The 22,451-nt window shown below is 43.7% G+C and overlaps 2 protein-coding genes across 3 annotated transcripts; one reads left to right on the top strand and one right to left on the bottom strand.

Annotated features, from left to right (window-relative positions):
- The first annotated feature begins 487 nt into the window (after positions 1-487).
- On the top strand, positions 488-13,105 carry rhpn1 (rhophilin, Rho GTPase binding protein 1). The gene is made up of 16 exons (XM_034582218.1): positions 488-698; positions 829-910; positions 3,155-3,270; positions 7,804-7,932; positions 9,316-9,391; positions 9,653-9,730; positions 9,913-10,037; positions 10,197-10,363; positions 10,990-11,177; positions 11,266-11,422; positions 11,511-11,654; positions 11,765-11,959; positions 12,044-12,120; positions 12,197-12,343; positions 12,433-12,585; positions 12,667-13,105. The coding sequence occupies exons 1-16, from the start codon at positions 676-678 to the stop codon at positions 12,874-12,876; spliced, it is 2,067 nt and encodes a 688-aa protein (XP_034438109.1). The 5' UTR covers positions 488-675; the 3' UTR covers positions 12,877-13,105.
- Positions 13,106-15,005: 1,900 nt separating this feature from the next.
- atpaf1 (ATP synthase mitochondrial F1 complex assembly factor 1) lies at positions 15,006-18,698 on the bottom strand. Of its 2 annotated transcripts, XM_034582235.1 has the most exons (9): positions 18,477-18,698; positions 17,701-17,809; positions 17,361-17,420; positions 17,117-17,179; positions 16,963-17,013; positions 16,498-16,545; positions 16,292-16,387; positions 15,713-15,820; positions 15,006-15,597 (listed from the first exon to the last, which is right to left on the bottom strand). In XM_034582235.1, exons 1-9 carry the CDS (start codon positions 18,689-18,691, stop codon positions 15,394-15,396), a joined length of 954 nt encoding a protein of 317 aa, XP_034438126.1. In that variant the 5' UTR covers positions 18,692-18,698; the 3' UTR covers positions 15,006-15,393. The 2 variants fall into 2 exon arrangements, with proteins under 2 accessions (XP_034438126.1, XP_034438127.1); XM_034582236.1 differs by lacking the exons at positions 17,361-17,420; positions 17,701-17,809; positions 18,477-18,698 and adding an exon at positions 17,293-17,313.
- Between the last annotated feature and the right edge of the window lie 3,753 nt (positions 18,699-22,451).

The following is a 22,451-nucleotide window of genomic DNA, read 5'->3' as shown; positions in this document are numbered from 1 at the left end:
TGTGAGAGATAATAATATATCAATCAATCGCAGGAGACATTTTTCTACAGAATTGATACTTTTACTTTTAACATTATTATTTATTATTATTATTATTACTATAATTATTATTATTATGTTATAGCTATAGTTATTAATATTATTATTAGTAGTAGCAATGTGCTAGTAATACTAGTAATAGTAGTATAAGTAAGTATATCAAGTGTTGTAGTTTTTGAACGTAATTTGCGTAAAGTACGTTATAATCCGTATTCGTCCACTCACGAGCCACAACCCTGACGTCGTCATGGCAACAGCCCGCTGAGTGAGGTGGGGGGGGGGGGACGCCTTGATCGTCTCCTCATTGGTCGGCGTCGGCCCTCGTTCGGCCCCTAATCCTCCCTCTGATTCGTCCACTCTACTATCGCTCCGGAATACTGACACGTGATTGGCTGGAGTCAATTTTAGCGACCCGCCTCAGCGAATAAGCTTCAGCAGCTGCAGAGAGAAAAACAGAGGAGGAGGAGGAGGAGGAGGACTCAGGGTCATGAGAAGAAGAAGAAGGAGAAGAAGAAGAAGAAGGAGAAGAAGCTGCAGGTTGTTTTTCTCTCACTGAACTTTCTTCCTCTGTCGCTTGAACCCACACAAAGCGGATCAGAGGAATGTAGCAGGGGTTCGAACCCCCGGTGCTTCTCCATGATGGAGGAACCTGCGGCCAGGCGAGTTGTCCCCCCAGCGTCAGTGTGTGGTTCGAACGTGGCTCGTGACGGGAGCGTGTGTTTAAAACCCGCTTGTGTGTGTGTGTGTGTGTGTGTGTGTGTGTGTGTGTGTGTGTGTGTGTTTCCACAGAGAGTTGGACATGTCGCTGTCAGACGGAGCCTCAGACGATGAGCTGCCCCTCACGCTGCCCACAGAGGGCAGCATCCGGAAGGTGGGACACCTGCACACACACACACACACACACACACACACACACACACACACACACACACACACACACACACACACACACACACACACACACACACACACACACACACACACACACACACACACACACACACACACACTCACTCACCACTATGATGGGGGGGGGTGAAGTGTTTGATTCCATTAACCACTTGTGGAGTTTCAGGGGTAAACAGCGCTGCAGCAGAATCCCATTAAAGTAAACAAGACCACTTCTACGGACGTAATGAAACGACAGAAACAACAGAATGATGTCATCCAAGTGTCCACAATCCAAATTCAACTCGTAACGGCGTCATAACACTTCAGTGAATTTTCATTTTGGGGCGAACTATCCCTTTAACCTCCTTCTAACCCTGTAACCAAGTCTCAACCCTCAAACAGGGCTTTGAAAGAGTTGGGACCAAAACGTCCTCACTCTCTAAAACGTCCTCACTCTCTAAAACGTCCTCACTCCACAGAGATAGAGGTACAAGTACACACGTCTTAACTAACCCCGACCTGAACTCAAATCTATCCTTAAAGCTTTAAACTGGAAGTGGGAACATTTTTTGTTTTTGCAATCAGGCTGGTGGTGGCACGGTGGTGGCACGGTGGTGGCACGGTGGTTAGCACTGTCTGTCTGAGTGGGATTTCTCCGTGTGCTCCTGCTCCTCCTTCAGTCCAAACACATGCAGACTGGGGTTAATTGGAGACTCTTAATTGGCCGTAGGTGTGAGTGTGAAAGGTTGTTTCATGTCTGCATTGGTCCTGAAATACACTGGCAACCTGTTGCTTACCCCACATGCCGTCCGGTGTCGGCAGGAACTGGATTTAATCAGGTCCAACTGCTCCTTTGAATTAACCAAAGACACCGTGGGTGTGTTGGAAAAACACGGATGGATTATAAATATGGATCACAGACGTGGTGCCCTGAAGCAAGGCACTTGTCCTGCTGCTGCTGGACTGAGAAGATAACTGTGATAGCAGCAGTTTGTAGGTTCACTTGTTTGTGTTGCTGACAAACGAGTTGTGCGCTCAGACTGTGGCTGCACAGATGTCGAGCGGCCTCCGTCCTCCTGATGGTGCAGCAGAGGTGGGAGCTTGGCCCGAGTCCTAATCCACGCAGGCACCCTGAGGATTACTTGACGTGTGCATGCTAAACAAACACCTTAACTGGGTGAGAGGGAACCAGCACGATAACGGGGGAGAAGGAGTGGGAGAAAGTGATAAACGTCCATTTACTGAACAAATTGGCTCCTGCCGGGTGGAGACGTGATGGACGGAGGCTACAGGGATAAGGAGAGGGAGTGTTCAGAGTGTTTACAGTACAGTATCTGTCAGGTTACTGTACGTGTGGTGCAGCGTGTGATCGATTCCCTGGGAGCACATTGTAACAGGCAGCTGTGGGGGTGCTGTGGGGGTGCTGTGGGCTGAATGTCTGTTGAAGTGAGATTTAAGAGGCCTTTAAATCCTCAGGCAGATAAACAGCTCTGACATATTACCAGGTCCCTTTTCTATTAAACATGTTATCCTGGAGCGACCTGATGGCGAGGGCACGTACCACATGTGTTCATGAACACGCCTCCAGCAGCAGGTCCCTGGTTTCACTCCTGGCCAGTTAGACGAGTCTCTCGCTTATTTCAAAATATACTAAAAACTGAAAACATGAGATCCTGCTGGAGTGGAGGTTCGGTTCTTTCTGTACCACATCAGATCGTTTCCTTCTTCAGTATCTGTGACGCTCTCCTCTTCAGTGACTCTTGTTTCTGACAGAATCCTTTACACGCTGTTATCTCCACCATGAAGTATTTCTCTCTGGGAGTTTCATGTCTGTATTTCTACCAAAAGGATCCAATAAGATCCTGAGAACGACGCTGCTGAAGAATCCCTGCTATTTATCCTTGTGTATTTCTGGGGAACATGCAGATATGAAATCTTATTCCGATGCAGTCTGTTATAAACATTTTTACAATATGCTTGACAAGAAAGCAGCAAAGTGCCAAAGCAATCACATTATTTGGCAGGAACAGAACATGGAGTAATTAAGGTGACTGGATTCGTGTTTTTGGACGTTCCACTTGGTTTGGATGGGACGTCCACAAACATCAGTGACGCTGTCGTCTTCAGTACTTCTGTGGTCATACAGACTGAAATGAACCTTGACGTGTTGAGATGTGTCGCTGTAGCTAATGAATTCATTCATTTCTTCCTCATCACTCTGCAGGGATGTGATCCTTTCACCCAGACCCAGCGCAGCAAACTGCAGCACAGACGAGCTCGCATCAACCAGCAGATCAACAAGGAGATGCGCATGAGAGCAGGAGCAGAGAACCTGTTCAGGTGAGGTCAGAGTCAGGAGGCTGGTTTTCTTCTGCTGCACTGATGATCTACATCTGTGGGATTCTATGATGCACATAACAGAATTGGGTGAAATCAAATTGTTGATGTCGCTCAACTGCTGAGGAACTTTCCCTTTCCTGAACTTTGAGGATAAGGTGCAGCACTAAATTACTGTGTGCGGTGTTGGTTTGACTTTTTTAATTGTCTTTGAAAATCTATTTCACTTAGAGAATGTTAACATGTTTATTTTATTAGGTGTTCTAATGCTTTATCATTCATTACTACAAATCCACATAGTCAGTGTCTTTAAATGCAGTAAGATGGTGATCGACCAATAATGTGAAAATACTGAGCGGTGAGATGAAGAGAATGTAGTTTGTGGAGCACTGTTAAAAAAGATATGAGCTGTCACAGTTCTGAAACATTTAGATGTTGTTACTGACGTATAGAGTGAAGGATTCCCACCCCCTTCCCTGTAGTCACTGTTATTGTGACCTTAGAACATGTGTAGTGTTATAATGTGGAGTGGAAGAATCATATCTTCACTACCTACATCTCTGCAGCACAAGGAGAGTGGTAGTAGAAGTGAGAGCTTGGTACAAAGCTCTCACTTCTCGTGACATCACTAATATTTAAAGATGGACCCGTTCTTCATAATGTTCCTTTAGGATTGAGAAGGCCAGCGCTCTCCTCTCTGAGATGTGGTGATGGATGTGGTTCACGTCTCTTCTGTGTCGGTCACTTTTTGTTAACGTGTTGGCTCTGTCACATTTGTGGGAAAAGGTCAGAGATCACTGACTCCCCCCCGAAAACACACACACACACACACACACACACACACACACACACACACACACACACACACACACACACACACACACACACACACAGACAAGCACCACCCAGTTTTATGGCTCTGTTTGTGTTCACTGTGTGTAAACGTGTGTGTTTATGTGTCTGTCTGGTCCTTTGTGTTGTGCGTATGTGTCTCTCTTTTCATTTCAGTACTTTTTAAAGAATCATGCATAACAATATTAAACCCTGCATACTTTTGGAAATATGGGATTTACTCACACTGAGCTGAACTGAGCTGAACTGAGCTGAACTGAGCTCTGGAAGCAGCAGGCTGTCATTCACACAGCGTGCACGAGTTTTATTGGTGGAGAAATGAGGGAAATGAAAAAAGGAACGGTGGCAGAACATCAAAGTGTTCTCTCTGAGAACATTAACATCATCTTTATCCTCCCCAGCTTCTCCCCGTCGCTCTCCTTTCTTTCCTCTTAACTACGTCTCAGGCTGTGCATGTTTGTTAATCCCCTCGGACGTAGATGACTGAAGAGATGCTGAAAACTGTACATTTAATATATGTGCATACATCTGCTCTATCCACCTTTTGGCTGTGGCAGGTTTGAGAACATTGCCGGCCTGAATAGGCCGATGTGCAGAAGTCTGAGAACAGTGGGGTTAGCTGGAGCTCCCTCGCTCGTAAAGAGGGAGTAGAAGGAGGAGCCACTTAATTAAAGCAAGGAGCTGCTTGTGCCTCGTTAGAAGTGCCGTGTCAGAATCTAATAAGATCAACACACAACTCCTCACTATTATCCCAGCACTTGTTTGGCTATGACTAATTAACTTTCACAAAGATCTTTCTCAGGGGAGATGGATGATGGACGGCAGGGCCACTACCACTAATGAACTGTGTTCATTGTTATTTAGTCACTCAGTTAGTTTATTAGCTTTTTATCACCCATATACTTGTTAAGTAAGACTTTTTCTTGACTGATGCATAATCCTAAATTCATAGATATTAGTTCACAAGAATACAAAAGAAGAGCAGTTACACAGTAGAAAAAAGCAGCAAAATGAGAAGCTGGATCCAGTGAATTCACTTTAATAATGAATTGAATAATGAATTGGTGTGATTGATCAGTCAGCTGTTTATAGCACTAATTGATATTTAAAGCTAATACTTCAACAGGCTGTTTCTCCCCTCAGCTCCATTTCTGACCGGTTTCAGGCTGTTATCCTAAAAGGTGATGACTCAGTTCAGGGGAAATAAAACAAGTGCTCGTGCCCTTTCTGTTGGGACGGGGGGTCACAGAGACAAAGAGGACCCCCGCGCAGGCTGGCGGCCTGTAATCAGCTGGCTTTGTGTCCGCCTCCCGTCCTGTTCCCATGCAGAGATTTCCAGCGAGGCCCCGGCAGCCTCATCCCCCACTTATTTGTCTGGCACCGTCAGACCTTTCTCTTTTTTTTGTCCTCCCCCTTTTCCGGTCAACTGGAATAGCCCACACACAAACACACACATACTGACACACACGCACCCACACACCCCCACACACACACACAGACACACACCTACATACTGACACACAGAAACTCCTCCCTTTATGTTTCACTCCCTGTGAAACTGTTGTGGAACTGGGTCGTGGTGTGGGTGCTGACGGGGGGGAGGCGATGCTAATTACGGATGAAAGATGGGTTGTGATTGGCCCATGAAGACGTCACATTGTGTCCCTCTGTGAGAATCCAGCTGGACGGCAGTTAAATCCTCTATCAGTTAGTTTGGTTTTTATTTAACTGTGATCACCAGCTTCCTGCTCCCCCGACACTTCCAGCTTTCTGCTAATAGAGATTTATTTTTATTTCCCTCAAAAGCTGCAGAATGTTGTGCGTGCAAGTGGGTGTGTGTGAAGGGGATATGTGGTTGCCCAGTTAAAGCTGACTAATCAGATTGTCCTTGGCTTGATCCTAGATGTAGGTCTGTGTGTGTGTGTGTGTGTGTGTGTGTGTGTGTGTGTGTGTGTGTGTGTGTGTGTGTGTGTGTGTGCGTGTGCGTGTGCGTGTGTGTGTGTGTGTGTTTGTGTATGTGTGCGTGTGAAACCAGGAGGAAGTGACGGAGCGAGAGGTGAATGTAAAATGGTCGAACTGGAAAGATCCTTCAAAAGGAGCTCAAAGGTACGACGGGGTATTACGGCCATATTAGAGTTCAAGAAAAAAGATATAAAGTTGTAATATAACAAGAATATAAGAGTAAAGTCATAATTTAATGAGAAAAAACATAAATAACCATTAAGGAGAGTCCGTACTATGAGACTTCTATGATCTCCACTTTGTTCACTCTTCTCTCTTTTCTCCACAAGAAACCAGTCATGTCCATAAATTCACTCACCTTTATTTTTTAGTGTGACTGTGTTCAGTTGATCATCATAGTTTTAACAACCCTAACCAGAAGTATTAGTACATACACACTAGTAGAATGGTACTGAGTAGAGCTCATACCTCCTACCAGGCTCAGCAGCTCATAAATGTCAGTCCTCTGAAGATGTCAGATTGATTCATCAAGATCCATTAATTATTCTCTGAGAAATCAGTAAAACTGTTGAAAAACATCCTTCTCACAATGTTAAAGAAACTGAGTGATAAAAACAAATTCCTGGATCAGCTCCCGGATCCGGATCCACACCAACTTTAATCAGTTCTTTCCTGACCCACATCCTTCCTCCTGGTCCGTCCAGTAGTTTTTGCGTAATCCTGCTGACATACAGACAGACAACTGACAAACAGACAGACGAGAAACATGACCTCGTTGGCAGAGGTAAAAAGAACAGGTTTGAATTTACCTTCAGAAAGTGACGGAGGTAAAAAAGAATACAGTTTGTCCACAGATCCAGTTTCCTGCAGAACTTTGTCTGTCAGGACTCAGAATGAAGGAAACCTCACGGATCTGTTTCTTATAGCCTGTTCACACAGGGAGAGGAGTGTGACTTTTTCAGTGCATTATTTAATCTCTGACTTGAATAGTTTGGCTTTGCCTTCGACAGTTTCTGTTGACTTATCCTCCCTGAATCTCCCAGCTGATGATGCATCTGATGACTCAGCACCGTGACCTTTAATTCTACCTTTAGATTCCAAATGAAGAGAAACTCTCGTTCGTTTCTATTTATGCTGCTTCGCTGAAATCACTCTTTTGTTTGTATGATCTCGTCTTTTTTAAAGTTTGTCAGAGTTACTCCTGTTCAGAGTTTTGTGCACTGAGCAGTGTTTCTCGTTTCTCTGCTCGTCGGCTCATCTCATCTTCTTCAGCTCTGTGTTGTTGTATCTTTGTGCCGGTGGAATTTACTGATTGCCTAATTCTGGGGGATTTTCTTCGCCACCCTTCCAGCAAAGTGTTTGTCATTAGTTACCATGGTAACCGAGTGACGCCTCAGAGGAACACTGAGTTCTCAGCCCCCCCGAGAGATAAGTACAGCAACCTTCCCCCCCACCCTTGTGTTTGAGAGTCTTGGACTGAACAGAGGATGATGAAGGAGGTGGAGAGATGATGCACACATTTATTGAGAAAGACAAGTCACCAGCTTTGTGTGTTTATGGTGTTGGTGAGATGTGTAACAAAGTGCACACGCTAACACAATTGTCTTTCTTTTAGTCTGAAACTCAATTACATAAACTACAAAAACATTTACAGACAGATGACAAACATTTCACAGGCGTCACTGACACTGATGGACGATATCTTCTTCTTTTATTGTGAAGGGCGACGACCAACAACAAGGTGAGGGAGACCGTTGCTATGGAGCTCAGCTTCGTCAACTCCAACCTGCAGCTGCTGAAGGAAGAACTGGAGGAGCTCAACAGCAACATGGAGGTGTACCAGACCGACAGGTACACAGCCAGGACCCACACTACCCTCCTGTTGTCTGTGATGAGAAGCCCAGGCCACGTTCATCACACTGATGAAACAGTTGATCGTTTTTTGTATTCTGTTGTGTTTATCTTCGTGAGGACCAGTTAACGTTTTGGATTTTGTTTAGATCTCAGTTTTTAAAGACTGTTCAAGAGGTTAAAACTTTGTGTTGTGTAGAATTAGGCGACGTCCAAAAGCATCAGCCCTGCTGTGGATCCACCTGGTGTCCACACTACTCCACAGCTTTAGAGCTGTCCCCGTTTTAGGCTGAAAACACTCAAACATTTTGGGTCATGATGTAGCCTTCACTGATTCGTCAGGCTCCTGTCACATGACCCCCGTCCTGAGGAAAACAACCAGCCTTAGTTACCAGTGTAGAACAACATGGAGAAACATTTGCAAGTGTTACTGACCCTGTTGTCTTTGCTAACAGCTAACAGCTAACAACGGCATTTTACAGTGATTTACATGTGGAGGAGATAAGATAATATGCCCCGTGTCCGTGAGTGGTCATGTGATATGTGTTTTCAGGTGTTAGAATGCACGGGGATTAAAAGTGATAAAAACACTCATGTAGACAGAGATCGTTTGAGTTTAAAAAAGCTGTTTTCAAATGAGAACACAGTTGTATGGATGTGGCCTGAAGGGCTTCACTCAAGATGTGAGGACATTTTGCCTTACGCATACAAACACACACAACAGCTCAGAGATTTCCCCCCCGTGCAGCCCCAGGTCATGGGAGGGATAAACCCCCTGATTAGTGTGTGGTGTGTGTGAGTGTTTGTGTTCATGGTCAACGAGAGGAGGCGGGTATGGGGGAGGGGAGGGAGCCCGGGCGTGAGGGTTAATACTTGGCTTTAGCTTTGCTTATTAGCAGGACGGAGCCCTGCTGCGTTTGAAGGTAAGCAGATGGTGTTTGTTGTCATTAGATAACCTCAGAAAACACCAGGACCTGGGTTCTTCTCAGAACCCTTCAAGGTGCTTGTGGACTCCCTCTTAATAAACAGGGTTCCTCCAGAACCCGTGACCCGAGGTCTCACTGGAACCCTCAAAGGTTCCTGCAGGAGCTTTATGACAGTTTCTTACAGGGACATCAGAGAATGACATGGTGACAAGAAACACCTTTAATATAATATGAACTTATTTAACTTCACAAATTGATATTTGGTTAACCTCATCAAATGTAAAGGGTTTGTTAAAGCACCTGAAGTATATTGTTCTTTGAGAACAGTATTATATATTCAAGGCATTTTAGAAACCAGCACACTGTTTGTGAGTGTGTGTGTGTGTGTGTGTGTGTGTGTGTGTGTGTACATTGGTGACAGACTACAAACACATTCTGTATTTATTTCTTTTCACAGTGAGGCTGTCAACGTTCCCATGATCCCTCTCGGCCTAAAAGAAACCAAAGAGGTGGACTTCACACTTTCCATCCAGGTGAATACAGCATCTTGTACATTTCTCCGTCTCATTCTTGAGAACACGACATCTCAGGAAAACCTCCCGGCTCACGAACATGCAGCGGTTTAAACTGAAAACTGATTTATAGCAGCTTGTTTTCATAATTTAGCGTTCTGTGTCTTGTATTCTTCTGCTGTAGAGGAGCATCTGTTTGTTTGCATACTGTGAAATGAGGACATGTACGCAGATCACTGTGAAACTGACTTCTCCTCCTGCCGGCTCTGTCTCCTCCCACAGGACTTCATCTGCGAGCACTACGGAGAGGACAGCTCTCTGTACGACAAGGAGATCAAAGAGCTTATGGAGCTCAGACAGGTTCAGAAATTCCCTCATATGACTTTGTTCAAAACAAACACTCATCTACTTCAATATTAGATTCTTTTATTAACATAGTTGTGGAAAATCGATTTAGCTCCTGGCAGTGGTAAAAGAACATTGTGTAAAAGGTCTCAGAGTCTGTCTGTGACGTAAGAGGTTTATCTGTCCTCTGTGGTCAGGCCATGCGCACTCCCAGTCGTAACCAGGCCGGTCTGGAGCTGCTGATGGAGTACTACAACCAGCTGTACTACCTGGACCAGCGCTTCTTTCCTCCACTCAGGAACCTCGGCGTTCACTTCCACTGGTAGGACAGAAACACTTCATGTTAGTCAGCATGGTTTCCATTGAGGAGTTGGTACCAGGCATCTTTAGAATGATAAAGACATGTTGTGCTATACAGATTAAATGAAATGTGCATTCATTAAAAAGCTGAATCATGGAGTTCACTGTAGTTCTCTCTCAGGTACGACTCTCTGACCGGCGTCCCGTCGTGTCAGCGTGCGCTGGCCTTCGAGAAAGGAAGCGTGTTGTTCAACATCGGCGCCCTGTACACGCAGATCGGAGCACGGCAGGACCGCTCTGCAGCCGCCGGGATAGACCGAGCGATCGATGCCTTTCAGAGAGCCGCAGGTACTGAAACAACACAATCACACACAGCTTGGTTCCCAGCCATATCAGAAGCATTGTTTCAATCAATCACAGTTGAACCTGTTCACCTTATGAGTCTAATCGTAGTTGTGTTCGCTCATATTGAATTTATTTAATCTAGGGCTGAAACTAATCATTTTTTATCCTGTTGGTCGTTATTCTGAGTTAAATTGTGTAACTTACAGCTGCTTTCAGACCTGCACTGAGCTCTGGATAAACTCCAGAAAGGATCCAGAGGGGCTGAATGTGAGAGAACCCAGACGTCAGTTGCTTCAGACAATTCAAGATTCAGTGGTGGAACATTTTCAGGGGTTGATAAAGGCTTAAAACGTTAAATGTTCCAGATCTTTAAACGTCTTACTTAACAAACTAAAACTTAAAATTCAATATACAATGATATCAACAGATCTAAGAAGAGATTCTCCACATTTGAAAAACTGAAATTAGTTAACGTTTGAGGTTTTGGTCGATTTAGTTCTGAAAATGAAAAGTTGATCAAAAACGTCATTGATAGTCTGACTGATCGATCAGCTGTGAGAACGGCAGAAGGTTTTGTTGTTGTGGTTCGACTGATTATTATACTGATCCATTTCCTTCTGTGTGTTTAGGTGCATTTAATTACCTGAAGGAGAATTTCTCCAACGCTCCGAGTCTGGACATGAGTGGCCCGTCGCTTTGCATGCTGGTCCGGCTGATGGTCGCCCAGGTGCAGGAGTGCATCTTTGAGCGCGTCACGCTCACGACGCGGGACGCACACTTCACGTCCCAGCTCCGCCTGGCACAAGAGGCTGCACGGGTGACTGCTCCTGTCTGTGGTTAGTCTGCGTCGTTACTGTCGATGTGCCGCGGTGCTCACTGTGTACATGTGCATGTGTCTCCTGTAGGTGTCGGACGTCTACTTGTTGGTGCAGCAGACCATGACGCAGCCTCTGATGAAGGACTACGTGCCTTTTTCGTGGGCGTCCATGGTTCAGGTCAAATCTGAACACTTCCGCGCTCTCTCACACTACTACACTGCTGTCGCACTCTGTGACCACATGTGTGAGTAAAAAGAACTGAATCCAATCTGTGTTTGTGTCGTGTTGATCACGTGAGAGTACGACTGAACCTGATGTGTCTCGTTCTGTAGCGTCTGCTGAGGAAGAGGAGAAAGAGGAGAGGCAGCAGCAGCACGAGGAAGCAGAGAAGGCTTTCCTCCAGTTCTACGTCAGCGCTCCTGTCGGACCCTCACTCAGCCTCATTCTACGAGACCCTGAAAAGAGACGAAAGCTCGGTGAGTTCATGTGAAGCAGCAGAAGCATTAGAACGGGAATAAAACACGTTTACATTAGATATCATTTTAAGTTCACTATTTAAAAAGAGTAAATAATAATCTGCATCCAGGTAAAGCTCACCTGCGGCGTGCAGTGATCCGACACGAGGAGGCCATGCGTGTCCACGGCCTGTGTAAGATCCTGAGGAAGATGGACATCCTGCAGGACGTGTTGTCCCTCACACACAAACGCTCTTTGGACAAATACTCAGAGCTGGACCGAGAGGACGACTTTGACGAAACCGCAGAGGCTCCAGAGATACAGTGTAAGACTTAATGATGCTGCGACCAGTTATACTCGATATGTGATGACAGGACAGTTGGTGATATTTGGTTCCTGCCGTCTACAGCTCAAACCCACCAGAAACCAGACATCACTCCAACCAACTTCTCTACAGTCCAAGTGACTGACATCTTTCAGAGACTGGTAAGCTCCTCAGCGGGTGAATAACCTCCAGACATTGAAGTGAATGAGCTGAAGATGACTCCTCTCTGTGCCGCAGGGGCCTCTGTCAGTGTTCTGTGCTCGGGCTCGTTGGGGCCCGGTGCGACTCATCTGCCTGCAGAGGAGAGAGGGCGGACTGGGCCTCACGCTGAGAGGAGACTCCCCCGTCCTGGTGGCAGGAGTGGTGCCCGGAGGCTGTGCAGCGGTACGACAACATCCACCAGCAGTTTGACTGGAGAGAACATCCAGTAAATCCTTGTGTAGATCCTCACTGTTTCCTCCCGTGTCGTGCAGGAGGCCGGACTGAGGGAAGGAGACTACATAGTCGCAGTGGACGGTGAGGACTGTAAATGGGCCAAACACAGCGAGGTCGTCCACATGCTGAAGAGCTGCAGCGACAGGAGGGTGGAGCTCAGCGTGGTCACGCTACACTCACATGACACACAGGTAACTTGAGGGTGAAGTGTGTGGGGGACGTCAGTGGCCGTTTACCTGTTCAGTGACTTGAGTGTGTGTGTGTGTGAGCAGGTGGAGAGGAGGGCCATCATGCTGTCCCACTGCAGCGACAAAGAAAACGCCCGGCAGCGTCTGCTGGGTGGGGCTAAGGGCCAGAGCTCCGCCTCCCTATTGAACTGGAACAGGAAGAAGAAGAGAGAGGGCGACGGCGTCACCAAGAGACTGGGAAGCACTTTCAGTTTGTCGTTTGGAAGCATCAGAGACACGGAGGCCATGTACTGAGATGTGACGGCAGAGGATCCACTCAGGGAATCACAGCAGCGGAGCACACGGTACGACGGAGGCTGAGCTCAGGTGCCTGCACCAGATACACCAGCTCCTTGGTTGGAGGAGCCAGAGCAGGAACAGTTTCCTGTTGGCTCACACTTTGCTGTAGCACAGTTTGATGCGTCTGGCTGATCAGACACGCGGATGGATACGCACCAGGTAGAAAACCTTGTAGCATGTAGCATTGTGCTAATGCTTACCTTGCAACACGGTTTATAGACTGTGCAGCACTGATGTGTTACAAGCAGGACTAAACACGAGTGGGCGTGAATAGAAGACGCAGCGTGGTGGGAACTGAGTTCACGTCCCCCCCCCCCCCCCCCCCTCTGCTTCCAGCCCAGTTCTGTGCTTTTGTCAGTTTGAGATCAAATTGAACCTGTGACGTGAACAAAGACTTCGCTAAAACAGAAAAGCAGTCGACTCTGGTCTCTGAGTGATGAGTTGATAATAAGAGGGAAGAGTTTCGTCTGAGCTGCCACAAACGTTTCCACAGGCTCATAAACATCTTAGTTTCACTGGCTGATTGGAAAGAATAAACACGTCTGCAGTTCCTTTTCTTTCTGTCTGAACAAACCTTTGAGTCTTAAACTCTCGTTCAACTCCCTGATTCCTTTTTACTGATCATGTGGATCAACAGTATTAGAGCCCAGCATGAAGTCTGAAGGATTCTACCATCCTGACAGTTGTTAACAGTAAACATGCAGATTTTCTTTCCCTTGCATATAATTTCTCTTCAAAATGTAAATGCTTGCTAAATATATTTTTCGGTGCTGAAAATCTCAAATTTCTCGCTCAGGAACCAGCACAGATGTGACACTTCACTCAACTTTTTACATCAAACTGTAAAAGTTATTGTGGCAGATTTCTTGTGTCTTATACTTTTCCCTTAAGTGGTCTCCGAGGTTACAGGAAAACTGTGACAGTCAGTTTAACCATTGAAGTGCTACACAAACTTATCTGATGGATTTGAATCAGTTCATCCTCTGATACTTTACCGTCTAAAGTATAAAGTTGGGCTTCATTGTGTTTTAGTTCAGTCATTTCTGGATGAATTCAAAGCCCTTCAGAGGTTTGGACCTCACGTGTTGTAGCTTGTGTGTTTTGGCAGAGTGTGAATATTGAAAAGGAAAAGTGTTATCGTGCCGGAGCTCCGACCCGATGTTGCAATAATGAACATGAAACACGGAGCGAGTGGAGTAGATGAAATAAACTGTGAAACGGAGAGTTTCTGTGATGAGCAGTGCGAGGGCGATGTTACAGACACTTGTAGATCTGTACAGGACGTTAGTGGAGACATGGGTCTTTTGATTAACATTGTTTTTGTACGATTTTGATACGACTAGAATTTAAAAAGTGAAAACTGTAGCACATTATTGTTCAGTGGATGATGCGTGTGTGTGTGTGTGTGTGTGTGTGTGTGTGTGTACAATGCTCGTGCCATGGGGGCTTATAGTCATGAGTACGGAAAGCCAGAGGTGAACGTTTTAATTAACATAATCATGAAAAAGTATTTTGATTTAAAGAAAACAAATGAATCTGTTATCAGCTAAACTCTCCTCCACTCTGGCTGTGTGTGTCTGTGTGTGTGTCTGTGTGTGAGAACAAATAACTCTTCCTGTGTGTTTTTCACTGAATATCTGACTATCCCTAAAAAATTCATTTGGGGATTTGCACAGTATTTTTTTTCATATGAAATCAATAAAAGTGAGAATTAATAACAAGGAGCTGCTTCTGTGTTCGTCTTTCTATCGTGTTTCTTCACCCGAGGAAGCAAATGTTTTATTTGCTTCCTCGCTCACACAGATCTGAAATGAACGGGAGGTTCGCCACTGAAACATTTGACAGGACCGAGGTGACGAGCCAATCAGAATGTTTCCCAACAAAAGTAGGTGAAGTCAAACTGTCCAATCAGGGCAGGAGAAAATGAAACCGTGCTCCTACCCCGACTTCACAGCAAAACTGCAGTTTTCATTGTGCTTTGGGAAACGTGCAGGAACCTGATGTTTGTGTTGAGATGTTCCGGTGTTCAGTTTGTCTACAGGACGCATCAAAGACTTTACATCACAACAGGAGAAGAAATCTGGCAGAATATTCAGAATAATTTATTTCAGCTTTAATTTGATCAGAAGGTTTGTTGGTTTGGAGATGATTCATTAAATGTGTTTAAAGTTTCCAGGTCCAGTTTGCTAACATGGAGAATGTCATACGGTGTTATTCTATCATTACTGAACCGATCAGTTACCACATTATTCTCCTGTGGAAACACGATGAAACAATCTGAGTCCCAGACAGAGTTCACAGTTCATGAGAAGAACTTTTCTCCCTGAATCACAGCAGCCGCCGCTGCAGCCGACATCAGGTACAGCGTGAAGGGCTGTGATTGGTCAGGGTTTATCCAAGCGGAGAACGCCGAGTCTCTTTTAAAACGAAAACCGTCAGTTCCTGGAAAGCAGACGAGCAGATACTGTGACCTCAGTCCGTCTCTAGTGTCTCAACGAGCCTCCGGGGGGGGGGCGCTGGGCCCAGGCCGCTCTGCTCCAGCTCCGCTATCACCGACATGTGTTTGAAGTCTGCAGGGTTGTGGTTGAACGTCTCCACCAATCGGAAGGTCTCCTGCCTCTGTGTGCCGTAGAACAGCTGCACCTGATTGGCCAAGCACTGAGCCTGGTGGACGGTCTGAGAAGAGAAAGACGACAGGATGACGATGATGATTCCAACAAACCAGGATGGACCTGGTTGAACCACATCATCAGAACCATACAGCCGTGGATTAGCAGTTCAGTGGACTTACGATGAACTTGGGGTCCATCTCAGCCGTCATGAGGACCACGCCCTTCTCCTCCTTCAGGTCCGGGTAGTGGTAGAGGATCAGCTGACTGGGAGCGTGCTCACCCATCGTCTGGACACAGGAAGAACAGAACGGTGACCGACACCTCCAGGTCACCGGGACCGACGCCTCCAGGTCACCGGGACGATAACAGGCCCAGCTAACTTTTTAAAGCAATGTTAAATATTATGCCGATACATTTTGTTTTTTTTATTCTCTATAAACATCTGCACATTCTAGAAGTTGTTGATTCATCTCAGGCCATTGAGGAAAGCAACAGTATATTAGGACCAGTAAACCAAGTAGCCTAATAACATTATAATGATCTAATAGACACGTGGTAATAATTTGACTTTTCACAATTTTGACTTCACGTAGGTTTTCAGATTTTTGTGCAGTTTCCAAAGACCTAATAATTACTAAGAATTAATTTCCCATAAAACGTGTTTGAGCCGTTGATCAATCTGATCTCTACAACTTCAGTGTTTTCAGATTGTTGCTTCCAAACATCCACTGAAATAACAGCGTTCTGTGTTGGTTTACCTGCACGTTGATGAGGGAGGTGAAGTGCAGCTCGTGTCCGGACCACTGACCCAGGAACAGCTCGTAACCCTCGTTCTGAGGCAGAGCGTAGAGGAACTGAGGATCAGAGAGGAAACGGAAATAAATTAGGATTCACGGCAGGTTCATGAGTATAACAGATTATTCTGCAGTTTCTCATCAACATGTGTGAGCAGCAGTGAACTCACCATCGGACAAGACGCCGACCTGTTGAGTATCATCTCGTAGATCTGTGTCTGTGAAGAGACGTCAGCTCATTAGATCCGTAAACAGACTTTAATAATCTCTAAAACTAAAAATGCATATTTAGGTGAAGTTCTATTGTCCTGTGTGATATACATCATGGAGTAATGTTTATGTTGTTTTACCAATTATTTGTATACGTTTCTTTCTAATTTAAGAAGTTTAAATTTGAGATATGTTGTTGACTTGAAGCTTTAAACAAACAACAGAGCAAACCAGAACCCGTCTTTGGTCGTGAAGTAAAAAGAATGAAAAACAATCAAGAATATCACAATAAAACTCCATCACTAATTTCCATTGTGGACCTCAATATAAAGACAAAGTTAATGTTTCAATTCACTTGAAACTGTGGGAAATGAATATTTAACAAGGTGTTTGTAGAATGACTTGCTCTCTGGAGTTGGACTCACCGGGATGACGGCGCTGATCGTCTCATGCGACGAATAATATTTCATCCAAAGCTGAGAAAGAACAAAACAAAGATCAGTTCCAGCTGCTGCAGTAGATCACGTGACAGGAAGTGACGCAGACGAGTGACCGGAGCTGCGTCGCCCTCAGACTCACCTCTGTGATCTCCTCCCCCGTCATCTCCTGAATCTTCTCCATGTTGAGGATGGAGCTCAGAGTCTGAAGAACAACGAGTTCACACATTTTAAACATCTTAACAACATTTTTATCACCTTCAGGATAGAAAACGGATTTCTTTATAAATCTCAACTTCAACTGCTGCTCGTGTTTACGTCTCTGCTCAGATCTGTCTGATTAAACTGCTCCTCCTCTCTCCTCCTCTCGTCTCCTCTCCTCTCACCTTGTTCTTGGTGAAACCTCCTGATGCTCCGTCAGCAGCCATCTTGTCCTTGTTCTCCAGCTGCAAAGATTCACACAGTAAGAGTCTCACTCACACAGCCGTTCTGTCGCAGGTCAATCAAATGAAACCAGTATGAGATCACAGGAGTCTAACTACACACTGGAACCAGTTAAAGGTAAAAGTCTGGTCTGAAGAAAGCTCTCGTCATTTATCAAATGATGCAACAAGAATACGCCAGTCCTTAAGATGAGTGTAATTGTGTTCAGGACGTTATCTGATGTTTCAGGACTTTTCAAAGTGTTGTGTGTTGTGTCTTGTGTGTTGTGTCTTGTGTGTCCACCTCCTGCTCCATGAGCCTGACGAACTCGGCCTGCTTCGAGTGTCCCAGCACTTCCTTCTTGGTTTCATGACGTTTCTCCAGTCGAGCCTTGTACTCCTGCGGTTTGGCGCTGAAATCACATCAGACTAAGTATCAATATACATATATATAAAAAAATACTATAATATAATTACTGTTAGACGTCTTTATTCTGTGTTGTAAATTAATTTAATGTGTCCAGACACAGAGACGAACTTCAAAGTGAACTTCTACCAGAAAAACCTGTTTTTATTTCATCTGATTTGTTTTATTTCTGTATTTTTACTCTGATTCTCGTCTTGAAGCATTTTGTCACTGTCTTAGTTAAATAAGATAAAACTGCCGAACTCCATTTAAATATCTGTCCAGTTAATGTTTGACCTCATATTGTAAAACTCAAATAAACATTTCACTCTATGTTTATACACATTTATGAATCACAAGTGTTTTAATAAATTCGGCAAATAATTAAAGATCCAACAAATCTTTGTTTGTATGAAAATCCTCAGTTTTCTTTCCTCACACACGTTTATTAGTCTAAAATAATTAAGGAATAACGAGCTAATAATCTGTAAATATTAATATTTCTAAGTAAATTCAGAGTTTGATGTTTACAAATTAAACCGAATGTATCATCAGATCATCAGGATTTCAAATGAATGATTATTTAAAATCTACATAACGTGTAAACTACTGTAAACGCGGATTAGTTTAACATAGTGATTTTCCTAACGGGGATCCGGATGTTAGCCGCTGACCTCCGCAGCCTCTGGATCCGGTCCTGGTATTTCCCGTAGAACGGGTTCTCCTCCAGTTCCGGTTCTTTCCGCACCGAGAAGGTCCGGAACTGCGCCGGGACCAGACCGGGGATCAGGGTCCTGACGCCGGGGACCCGGACCGCTAGCATGCCCCGGTACAAACAGGACATCTGGAACATGGCGGCCGCCATCTTTCCACCGCTCCCGTCCCACATGTATGCTGCTCCGACGGAAACGACTTTATTCATTGGTTCCGCCAAAAGCTAAATGATGATGAATAGTCAGTAAAGTTTTAAATTTATTAGTAACAACATTTATATAAACTATAGTATAATGATTTAAATATTAACTTTAGATATTAAGTTTAAATATTAGTACAATAAGAATTATGTAACTGTTTGTTGCCTCGTGAAAATAAGGCAAAATATACTGACAACACATTTATCACTATATAAGTACAGATAATAATAATAATAATTATAATAATAATAATAATGATAATAATAATAATAATAATAATAATCATTACTGCTGTAAATTAAGTTGTAAAGAAATACTACAAATAATAATAAAATGTTTGGGTTATTATTGTGTTCACAAGACTCTTCAAGTATTTTCATAACGTCTACAAAAGGTAAAATAAACAATGAAATAAGAAAAATAAAAAGGAAAGATTTAGATTGTGGACTAAAAAATAAACCACAAAAGAAAAGTTTGTGATATGTGATGACACAGGAGGTTTAGTTTTCATATGTCCGCAGAAATAAAATAAATACATTTGTAATGAGGTTGTGTTGAAATAGTTAAATACAACAAAACGTCATTAATTTGTACCAGAGGTCTTTTCTCTGTGATCTTATGAACACGTGATAAGATGTACAGCGTGTTGCTGTGACACACTGTGACCAGCAGAGGTCACTGTAGACCTTCATCCTCCACTGTAGAAAAACAACATTCAAAAACTGCAGCTGTTTCACATCTGGAAGAAATAACTGAGCAGATACATCCTCCGGGTGTGTGTGTGTGTGTGTGTGTGTGTGTGTGTGTGTGTGTGTGTGTGTGTGTGTGTGTTTGTGTGTGTGTGTGTGTAAATTAAATGAGTTGTGTGTTTCCTTGACGACCGTCTGAGTGCTTCTGTGTTTACTTTCCACAGACTAATCATTTTTTTGTTTCAATCAATAATCAATAAAGAAAACGAGCTGCGCATGTGAGCCAAGGATGATGATGATGATGAGGATGGTGATGATGATGATGATGATGATGATGAACCAGATCACAAACACTTACAATAAATCAAGGAATAATAATTTTTTATTGTGCCTAAGTTTCCTGGTGTTAACAACATAAATACATTATTTTGTTGTTATTGCAAAAGTCCATAAAAATAACAATATAGAGGCTTTAAAAACAGTTTTAATGAAAAATGTGTAACTCAGGGGAAGAAATGTTCAACACTGTATTAGTACAGATAATAATTATAACAATAGCTGTAACACCTTTTTGATTGATGGGTCTCCATCAGTGACCTCACTGTTTTTCAAATTCACGTAAATACACAAGTTTACAAAACTTTCACCAAATGAACTCGACATTTATTTACAGCTCAACATCTGAACAGAAAAGATGAAGATTTACTTTCAGTTGATTTGAAGCAACCTGTCAATCAAATCAAGACTGCTGGTGGTGAGTTTTCATGACGGCTCTCAAAAGTGAAGTCAAAGCGTCTCGCTTGCCCCCTGGTGGCTGGCTGCAGTATAGGTCATAAACTCTGCCTCCTCCAGGTCAGCAGATGGGACATGAACCAAATTTAAAATTGAAAGACACGTGAAATAAATGATGTTTGTTCAAGTGTTCATGTTTCTGATCAGTTTGGTTTTAATTACTTAAATGATGATTAAAAAAATGAGCTGAGACGTCATGATTGACAGCTGAGATGGACTCCTGATTGGTCGAGAGCGTGGATCAGATCCACTCTGACTCCAAATGACGCCTTGGGCACAAGATGGCAGCCTTGGCTTCATTCCTGGACAGTGGGAGGAAAAGTGTCATTTGAACTTTACTTGTGAGTCTCATGTTAAGTTTTATCTGGTTTTATCTAAAGAATTTACTTTGTTATTCAGAAATCAGCTCATCTTTGAACACAAATCATAAAACGCTAAAATGTTAAGACTCTTATTGTGGAAATAAACCAAAAACAGTATCAGTGTGTGAGTTGTGTGAGTTTTGTGTGGCATGTTGTGTAGAGTTATCTGCTGTCACACACTGACCGATTTCTTTCTTCTCCTCTCTGCTTCTGTTTTTCTTTCTTCCTCTCGCTGACCTCCTCCTCTTCCTCTTCCTCTCTCTCTCTGTGTTCTCTCGCCCTCTTTGTTATGGGGGTCCTGCGTGGACGATGTATATTTTATGTGCGGCTCTGGAGGCTTTTACCATTAATTATAGAGAAACACTAAGCTCTCCATTTGCCGGACAGATGTTATTTTTTACTTAAGGAGAGAAAGGGGACTGTTCCATAATTCAGAGGTAATCCCGCTCACCAGAGAACAAATAAATAAATGAATAAATAAATAAAGCAAAAGCAAAAACCACAAACAGTTGGTACACTCCTGCTCCTGCTGCCGCTGCGTGCACAGACATGTAACACACACACACACACACACACACACACACACACACACACACACACACACACAAGCACAGATTTTCTCTGTGTTCAGCCTTTAAGTGCATTCCGTGTAATAAATATGGAACAGCTGCTCTATCATTTCATTTTTTATTCAATCTGCGTCTTTCACAAAGTATTTCACAAAATGACACACAAACACTCAGAAACACACACACACACACACGTACACAAACACTCACACACGCACACACACACACACACACTCACACACACACACGTGCATTTTTACCTTCAAAACAATAGGTGTGTAAAAAAAGTTTTTCAAAGCTAAAGTATTTTGTACATATTCTGAATGTGGTAAAAAAAGATGCTGATGAAGTGGAAATGAACATATTTAAAATTTAAAATTCAGATCACAAACTATACAGGATTAATGAACAATATTTGAATGATTGATTCATTGTGATAAAAGTCATTTATCAAACTAAAATATCAAATATTCTCTGGTTCCAGCTTCTCAAATGTTTTATAGGTTTTAGTTCATGAGGTCAAATGTGTTGGAAATATTTGCCTCATTTAAATTTGTCAACACAAGTATTCTGACTCATTTGATTAATTAACCTCCAAGAATCAAGACATTCACTTTAAAATCTGCCAACAATGTAAATCTTCGATGTGCATCAGTTTATACTTATTTCATTCATCCACTCAGACACATTTGGAAGGTTTGAGATTGTTTATCCTGTAAAATGCTGCGATTCCCTCACGTTTCAGGTTGTGTAGGTCTGACCCCGGTTTGGCTGCACAGCTGCAGTTTGTGACGTGTGAACTTCAGAACATCGCTCAGGTCAAACTGGAAATCAGAACAAATCCTCGTCTGCAGATCATTTACATTCATGTCACGACGCAGAAAAACATGGTTGATCCAGAAGGAGAGATTTTTCTTAAATGAAGGAACCACATCGTGAAAATGTAATAAAACAAGATAAATAACATTTTTTTCTTGGATATTAAAGATGACGCTGCTTCATGTTGTGCACAGTGAAGCCTTCACATGCACTCTCGCTCTGAGTGTGGAAGGTTTGCAACAAGGTTTGATTTCAGGCCTTGGGGTTTTCGGGGTCTTGGGACCACTCACTTACGTTCCCTCTGGCAGGCTGAAATCGCACCCCTGGGTCGGGGGATGACCCCCATCCACGCCTGCTGCACACACACACACACACACACACACACACACACACACACACACACACACACACACACACACACACACACGGTTGAGCACACTCACACACACACTCAGTGGAAGAGGGTCGGGCTTGGCAGAGGAATCCCATGGTTTTAGAGAGGGA

The sequence above is a fragment of the Hippoglossus hippoglossus genome, chromosome 4 (assembly GCF_009819705.1).
Source record: "Hippoglossus hippoglossus isolate fHipHip1 chromosome 4, fHipHip1.pri, whole genome shotgun sequence".
NCBI lineage: Eukaryota > Metazoa > Chordata > Actinopteri > Pleuronectiformes > Pleuronectidae > Hippoglossus > Hippoglossus hippoglossus.
Note: the sequence above shows the minus strand (reverse complement) of the source record. Positions and strands in the feature narration are given on the sequence as shown.